Source organism: Zingiber officinale, chromosome 8A (genome assembly GCF_018446385.1).
Source record: "Zingiber officinale cultivar Zhangliang chromosome 8A, Zo_v1.1, whole genome shotgun sequence".
NCBI classification, from domain to species: domain Eukaryota; kingdom Viridiplantae; phylum Streptophyta; class Magnoliopsida; order Zingiberales; family Zingiberaceae; genus Zingiber; species Zingiber officinale.
In genome coordinates this window covers 23,702,752-23,711,520 of record NC_056000.1, presented here as the reverse complement: position 1 = coordinate 23,711,520, position 8,769 = coordinate 23,702,752, and the positions used below count along the sequence as shown (strand labels likewise).

Sequence of the window (8,769 nt, the reverse complement as noted above, 5' to 3'; positions counted from 1 at the left end):
TTTTCAAGAAGTCATTATATAGAAGATCCCCCGAACAGACAACCAGGCAGCAAATGAACTAGCTAAGTTAGCTAGTTCATTATCCCCGGCCATGATAAACTAGCCGATCTAGCATGTCTCACTGGTGGCGCACATCGATCGGATGGAGGGAATCGTCTTTCCTAGCTACTGGAGGACACCTTTGATTGAATTCCTCCGATCAGGCGGCACCCCGGTCGATTAGGAAGCAGCTCGTCGATTGAAAAGAGGGTCAGACGATTTACCCTGATCGGGGACCAGCTTTATAAGCGAATTTTCTCAAGGTCGTTGCTCAAGTGTGTTGGATTAGAAGACAGAGTACATCCTCCAAGAAGTACATCAATGCTCCTACGGAAGTCATCCAGTCAGCTGATCACTAGGCCGGAAGATCCTTCTGGCCAGATATTTTTGGCCCATGCTTCAAGAAGACGTCGTTGGACAGTAGTCACTTGCCTGTCTTGCCAAAAACATCACAATATCCTGCACCGACCGATCAAGGAGATAAAGGTATTCATGATGTCTTGCCCGTTCGACTAATAGAGCATAGACATCGTTTGACGGTTTCCAATGACGACTGCTCAGCGAAGATTCTTACTCATCGCAATGGATTATTTTTCAAAATTGGTGGAGGCTGAGTTGCTAGCAAACATAACTGAATAGATGATCATCAAATTTATCTGGTATAACATTGTGCTAGTTCGGTATCCCTCGTCAGCTCATCTCAGACAATGGGAGGCAGTTCATTGGACAGAGGCTCAAGGAGGGTATGAAGGCTATAACATTCAGCAAGTCTTCACCTCAGTGGTTTACCTCCAGAGCAACGGCCAGGTGGAAGTCACCAATCGGGAGATCCTCAGAGGCTTACGGGCTCAGCTCGACCAAGTAAGAGGTAGCTGGGTCGATGAACTTCCCAGTGTCCTATGGGTTCTTCGCACGACATTAAAAGAAGTGACCGACATCATACCATTCCAACTGGTGTGCGACGGCGAGGTGGTGGTCCCCATCGAAGTCGGAGTAGAATCCAACCAGGGGCAACTCTACGACGAGGGGAACGTTGAGCGAAGACTCATGGAGCTCGATTTGGTGGATGAAGCCCGGGATAAGGCCACCGTCCGGCTCACGGCATACAGGTAGCGAATGAAGCAAAACTACAAATGGAGGGTGATCCCGAGGTCCTTCTAAGTCAGCGATCTGGTGTGAAAAAGAATAAAGTCGGTCAGCAACGTCATCAAGCTCAAAGCCCCGTGGGTGGGGTCTTACAAGGTAATGCAGAAACTTAGCTTGAGAGCCTACTACCTGCAGGATGAGGAAGGAACAAAGCTCGAACGACCTTGGAGTGTGAATCATCTCCAACCATATAGGGACGGGTGAGAGGTGCGTGGATGAATTCAGATGTATTTGTATAAGTGTATGTCTTGTGGATGCAAGAAGAGAATGAATAAAAATCTCAAGTATTCCAGACTTTTATGCCGATCGGCCAAGTTAAAAGTCGAGCGACGACTATAAACTCTTGTCTACACAAAGTAACCATCGAGTGACGATGTTAACCCCTAGTCTTTACCAACTGTTGAGCGGTGATGTTAAACTCTGGTCTTCACCTACCGTCGAGCAGCAATGTTAAACTCTGGTCTTCATCAACCGTCGAGCAGCGACGTTAAACTCTAGTATACACCAACCTTCGAGCGGCGACATTAAACCCTAGTCTACACCAACTATCGAGCGGCGACGTTAAACCCTAGTTTACACTAACCGTCGAACGATGATGTTAAACCCTGGTATTCGCCAACTGTCGAGCAGCGACGTTGAACTCTGGTCTTCATCAACAGTCAAGCGGCGACTATAAACCCAAGTCTACAGTGAATAACAGTTGATCGGTTGCTCTAAAACTAAGTTTACGACAAACGAAGTGGAACGACCAATATGTAAGCCAATAGTAAGGCTGACCAGGAAACGTGCTGCTTGACGAAGCAACAGTTTCCACTAAAGTAAAGTCGTTTGGTAGCTTTGGAGTGATCGCTCGGGCAAGGTAGAGACTAGTTACATCGACGATCGGGCGAACATGGAACCACACTTAGAAATTTCTCACAAAACGTAAGTGGCTCGTAGTCCCACTTAAGCCAAGTGACGATGCAAGAACAGATGCGACGACCAAGAAAGCAAGGAAATGTCGAACGGCGACACGTGACGATGCTTGAATAGATAAATTCAAATGAACAGAGGTACGTTGAACGGGCGATCTTGCATTACCGCTTAGAAAATCTTTACAAGATATCAAGGGGCATATCAAAAAGAGGCAAACTTCGTAAGAGGCAGGTTCACTCGAGGTAGTCTAACACATCATTAGGAAGCGACTTGGTCAGCATTGTTGGATCGAGACGCGCTAGAGGGGGGTGAATAGCGCTCGTGGCTATTTCGTTCGTATCGGAATCGTAAAAAGCGTAAGAGTTAATGCAGCGGAAAAAAAACAAACACACAAAGACGCAAGAGATTTTTACTTCGTTCGAAGCCTAAGGCGACTCCTACTCGAAGGCCCGCGATCCTTGATCGCTTCCGGTGGGCAACAACTATAAGCTCGATTATTACAAACTAAGTATTACAAGAAATGCAATAAAAGAAATCTATACCGATGACGAAAAGAGAAATCTTAGAGCTCTAGGTTGTCGGAGACTTGTAGCAGCACTTCCGGGAGTCTTTCGGAGCAGCACGTTGAAGAGAGAAGACTTGGAATTCGTTGAACAAAGCTGCTGGTCGAACCCCCTTATAAATAGTGTTCAAGGCGCCTTGAATGCTACCCAAGGCGCCTTGAGTAAGCCGAGTCAGCCACGGAGATGAGGAGCGAACTGGTCGAATCTTATCACAGATTCAAGGCGCCTTCCACTGTTCACAGGGCGCCTTCATCTATTCAAGGCACCTTCTACTGTTCATCAAGGCGCCTTGAACAGCTTCTCGCAGCCAGCTCCAGCCTTGCACCCGAGGCGCCTCCAAGCTCCATGAAGGCGCCTCGGACACTATTCATCCGAGGCTTTAGGTTGCTTCTTTGCACCTGCAAGATACGTTAGTCCCAAACACTATCCTGCAGTACAAAGTTAGCACATAATATAATAAATATGACAAATGAAGTATTGACAGTCTCCGGACTGCCCGAGTCTGACTTCGGGTTTCCAACCGGAAACCCTAGGTCGACCCGACGCCTACTGTTCCCTCTACGGGGAACGCGTCCTCACCTATTCCACTCAGGAGATTTACCTGTTGCCAATACGATCCTCCAGATCGACTGGACTTTTGCTCAACACTCGACGCTTCCGGACTTTCTGCTGGACATCCGCTTCCCGGCTAGTCCAGTCTTTCACCTGGTTCGCGACACCAGGACTTTCCACTTAGGGTTACCACCTCCTAGGACTTTTGCCTGAAGCCATCGACCTGCCAAGACTTTCCGCATAGGGTTACCACCCCCTATGACCTAGGGTTACCACCCCCTAGGATATTTCCCTTTGCCTAATCGCAGCTAGGACTTTTCTCCACCTAGGGTTACCGCCCCCTAGGACCTAGGGTTACCACCCCCTAGGGTTTTCACCTGCCAAACCGCAGTTAGGACTTTCCTGAAACACTCATTCAACATGTTAGATAACAACATCCCTTAACTTTGAATCCTTTGCCATTATCAAAACTCAGGTTCGATCGTCGGATGCTTCCCGCACCAACAATCTCCCCCTTTTTGATTATGGCAACCCAAATTCAAAGTTAAGTAAAACCAATGCATAAGTATATTAAAAAGTTTTAAGTGAGCAAGCTTAAGTATATAAATTCAAATGAATGCCTAACTTAAGCTAACACTTAAACTTTTATGAAGCTCCCCCTTAATACAGGGTTTCCTTTTTGAATTTTTACTTTATTTTGAATTAACTACTATCCCCCTTTGCCATTTATCAAAAAATAAGCCAGTTGAAAATAATTTTCAATTTTTCTTTTTGAAAAGTAAATTAGATTATAAAAAAAAGGATAAGTGCTAAGTTGAAAAATAAATTTTCACCTAAAATTTTGAAAGCACTGAGTTAAAATTTTACAAAATTATCTGAACGGTAACTTAGAAAATATCTTATTAAGAATTTATAAAGTTATGTTTCAAGATTGGCTAAGTTTGAAAAAAAAATTGAAAGTTGCTCTATGAATCACTTAGCTAAGCCTTTTGGAAACATTGAATTTTGAAAAGGGACTTAGCTTAATTTTGAATAAAATAGTACTTATTTTTGAAAAAGAACTTGTTAATTTTTAGGTTGAAGAGAGAGAGAGAGTAGCTAATATTTTAATTTAGGTTATTTATTTAGTTGGTCCTTAAGTCCAAGCATGAGTCCAGTTCAATAGATTGACTTTAAGAGGTATTAGATCCCTAAAGATCAAACATGCTTAACCTGAATATTTGCATTTCCTTTAGTTTGAGAGATACTTTTAGCTGAGATAAGGTTATTCTTGTCTTTAACAAGTAACTAAGCAAATTTTTGTGATATCACAACACTTTAAATTCTTAGTTTTTTAAAGAGGGAGTTTAGCTAAAAAAATTGATCAGCTAAGATTTTTACTTTTTAAAATACTTTTATCAAGGACTTAGCTAAACTTATGAGGATAATAGTTTCGTTAAGTATTTAACCTTAAAAAGATTTAGTTTTTCAAAACAAACTGTTTTGATGAAATTTTGAGAATGCTTTGGAAAATACTTAGCATTTTCAGCAGAACTTAGCATTTGAAAACAATTGTACTTAGCTAATTTTTTTTTTTAAAACACTTTAAAAAGTACTTAGCTAAATGTTTTTGAAAAAATATTTAGCTAACTTTGAAAATACTTAGCTATGTTTTCAACTTAAACATGATTGCGTTGAGAAAATAATTTAACTAAGTTTAGTTAGAGAAAACTTAATTAAGTACTTAGCTTTAAAAACATTTAGCTTCTAGAGGAGTTATAATTTTAGAGTCAGGTCATCAATAATTTTAATTTTAAAGCTAAAAAATAACTTGAATTTTCGAAGATATGCCAAAAATAGTTTTTAATTTTGAGGTCAAGTCAAAATTTTTAAAGAAAAAATAATTTTAAAACCGACTTAAAATCACTCCCCCTTAATTAATGCCTTAATAAATGTTTGAGTTCAGGAGTTTAAGCATGAGAGGTTAAAAAAAAAATATTTTCCTAATTTTCCATCTCACTCAATCTAGATTAACAAGCATGTTTAGCATTTGAGTGAACGTGAGATGGAGTTGTCTTTACAGTTGATATAAAACATAAGTTTTGAATTTCAAATAATTTTGAAATGAAGTTTTAAAAGATTTTAGTTTTGCAAAGATTTTTAAAATGATTTTGAAATTAAGTTTTGAAAAAAAATTCAAAATGATTTTGAAATGATTTTGAAATTAAATTTTGAAAAGATTTTAAAATGATTTTGAAATTAAGTTTTGAAATGATTTTGAAAATAAGTTTTGAAAAGATTTTAAAATGATTTTGAAATTAAGTTTTGAAAAGATTTTGAAATTATTTTGAAATTTAGTTTGGTAAAAATTTTGAAATAATTTTGAAATTAAGTTTTGAAAAGATTTAAAATGATTTTGAAATTAAGTTTTGAAAAGATTTTGAAATTATTTTGAAATTTAGTTTTGTAAAGATTTTGAAATAATTTTGAAATTAATTTTGAACAGATTTTGAAATAATTTTGAAAAAATTCTGAAATTAATTTTGAAAATATTTGAAATTAATTTTGAAAACAAATTTAAATAATTTTGAAATTGATTTTGAAAAGATTTGAAATTAATTTTGAAAAGATTTTTAAATAATTTTGAAATTGAGTTTAAAATAAAATAATTTTGAAATTGAGTTTTAAAAATCATTTTGAAATTGAGTTTTAAAATAATTTTGAAATTGAGTTTTAAAAATCATTTTAGTTTTGAAAATAATTTAAGTTAATTAAAGATAATTTAATCGTTAATTAACTTGATTTAAGTTCAAGTCAATTTTCATAATTTGATTTCTTAATCATCTCACCCAATCTAGATTGTCAATCAGGGAATCCTATAATTGTTGTGAGATGAATTATTGTGAAATTTAAGGGTCTGGTTTAACTTTGCGTTAGATTCAAGTTTAGCTTTGAGTTCAACAAGTAAGCATTCTTTGGATAAACTTCTGGGCTATAGTGAGTCACAAGGAGCTCATTAAAGTAACCATGCCTTCGAGGTTTCCCAAATAGTCCTACCCATTGAACTTAATACTAATCCTTGGTTTAACTAGTTAGGATTCATTTAAGGGTAGCTTCGGTCAGTTCCACTTGGCCAAATGCACCAGGTCGAAGCCATATTTTCCTAGACATGCGATGCCCAAGCTTCCCTAACGTACTATCATCCAAAAATTTCACCAGTACTATGGGTCAAGTTAAACTTAGCCCGTTTTAGTCTAACCTTAATTACCCTGCCGGGTAATCTACTCTTGTTTTACCCATTTCGGGTAGATTAAGTTCAGTTACCCTGTCGGGTAGTTCAGTGGGGGGTGCCAGCTATTCTGGATCCTCCATCTATATTTGAATGTTGAATTTATAATTTAATTTCAAATTCTTAATTTGATTTTGAATTTTAAATTTAGAATTTATAATTTAATTTCGAATTCTTAACTTGATTTTGAATTTTAAATTTAGAATATATAATTTAATTTCGAATTCTTAATTTGATTTTGAATTTTAAATTTTTAAGATTGTTTTCCTTTTAGTTTTCCCTGGATCATAGCCTCGATATGGTCTATCGAGATAGTGTATTTGATCCTTTGGAACCCAGTATTGGCCAAGTCCAACTTGATTGATCAATTTGGACTTGGGGACCCATGCTTGGACTGATTTACTACTTTGTTTGTTTATTAAGGATAAATAAGATCTATATTTCTTTTTACTTTTATATCCCAGCCCAGTTTTGTTGTCGACGACTCTTTGTGTCCCAAGAATTAGGTCCAAATTCTTGGATCACAAAGAAAATCGTTCTAAAGTATTTTTTAAATCTTTTACCTGATTTTTTAAACTAGAATTTTCTTCCTCAAGCTTTTGAACTTGAGTTGAATTTCCAGTTTGAACTTGATCAGGTAAGGAATTAGTGTTTGTCACTTCTTTAAGGACAGCTACTTCCTTTAGAAGTGATTTAATTCTAAGGTTTGACTTAGCTAGTTTGCGAAGTAAGTAATTAACTAAATTATTAAGCCTTGGAATACTTACAGTGGAGTCTGGCCCTTCTGAAACGGATGTGGATCCGTGGCTTTGCTCGGACTCGGCTTCTGACTCGCTCTCGCTCTCGATGATCTGGTCCCGGGCCATCAGTGCGAGTAGACTTGTTTGATCAAGTTCATCATCGTCGTCCTCCGAAGAAGATTCGTCCCAGGTTGCCTTCAGGACCTTCTTTCTTCTTTGCTTTTTGGCCTCCTTTTGGTTGGGACAGTTGGCTTTGATATGCCTCTTCTGGTTGCACCCGTAACAAGTGACTTCGAACTTTACCTTTGAGTTCGGTTGGGCCTCCTTGGATTGAACTGCCTTCTTCAGATCTTTCTTGTTGAAGCCCTTCTTCTTCTTGTAGAGCTTCTTCACAAGATTCACGAGTTCACTGGTCAGTTCATCTTCTGAATCTTCTGAGTCGGGTTCGTCTTTTGATTCTGATTCAATTTTTCACCGTGCTCTTGATTCCTGTGTTCGACTCGTACCTGCAACTAAAGCAATACCCTTCTCGGATGGCTGTGCATTAGTTTGTTCATGAAGTTCAAATTCAGAAAATAACTCGTCTAACTTTAAGGAAGATAAATCTTTGGAGACCTTATAGGCATCTACCATTGATGCCCACAATGTACTCCTTGGAAACGAATTTAACGCATACCTTATGACGTCCCGATTTTCGACTCTCTGTCTAATCGCATGAAGAGAGTTGAGAATGTCCTGGATGCGCGCATGAAGCTGGCTCGCCGTCTCACCTTCCTGCATTCTTAAATTATACAATTTACTAAATAATAAATCCCTTTTACTTACTTTTGTGTCGGTGGTGCCCTCGTGGAGTTCGATCAGCTTCTCCCAAAGTTCCTTTGCAAAAGAGAACGGGCCGACTCTGTTGAGCTCTTCTTTGGTAAGACCGCACTGAATGGTGCAGGTAGCTTTGGCGTCGGCTTCCACCTTTTTGATAAAGGCTGGCTCCCAGTTCTCACAGGATGTAGGCTTACCGTCTATATCAGTTGGTAGTTGTAGTCCTATCTTGACTATCATCCAGGTGTCGAACTGGATCTTCAGATATATCTCCATTCGCCCCTTCCAATATCAGAAGTCTTCTCCGGAAAATAGTGGGGGACGAACAGTGCTATATCCTTCTTGTTGAGTCATTTTAGATCTAAGAAAAACAAAAACAAAAAGATCTATTCCAAGACTGAGTCTTGGATTAGTAGTGCGGGAGGAAGAAGAAAAAATAACGAGCTCAAGTGGTATTGACCAACTTTGAGCAACACTAATTAGAAAAGAATTAGAATTTTAGCTAATTAGCTAATTTCTAATTGACTCCGAAACAAAATACCATGAAAAAAAACTGTTTTGAATGGTGGTTGCACCAATTCAAAACAACCCCGCTCTGATACCAATTGTTGGATCGAGACGCGCTAGAGGGGGGGTGAATAGCGCTCGCGGCTATTTCATTCGTATCGAAATTGTAAAAAGCGTAAGAGTTAATGCAGCGGAAAAAAAACAAACACAGCAGCGGAAAAAA

At 38.5% G+C, this 8,769-nt stretch overlaps 1 protein-coding gene across 1 annotated transcript; it reads left to right on the top strand.

The window, feature by feature from the left end:
- Positions 1-678: 678 nt before the first annotated feature.
- LOC122010607 lies at positions 679-1,152 on the top strand. Its single transcript, XM_042567124.1, has one exon. It carries the CDS (start codon positions 679-681, stop codon positions 1,150-1,152), a length of 474 nt encoding a protein of 157 aa, XP_042423058.1.
- The last annotated feature ends 7,617 nt before the right edge of the window (positions 1,153-8,769 follow it).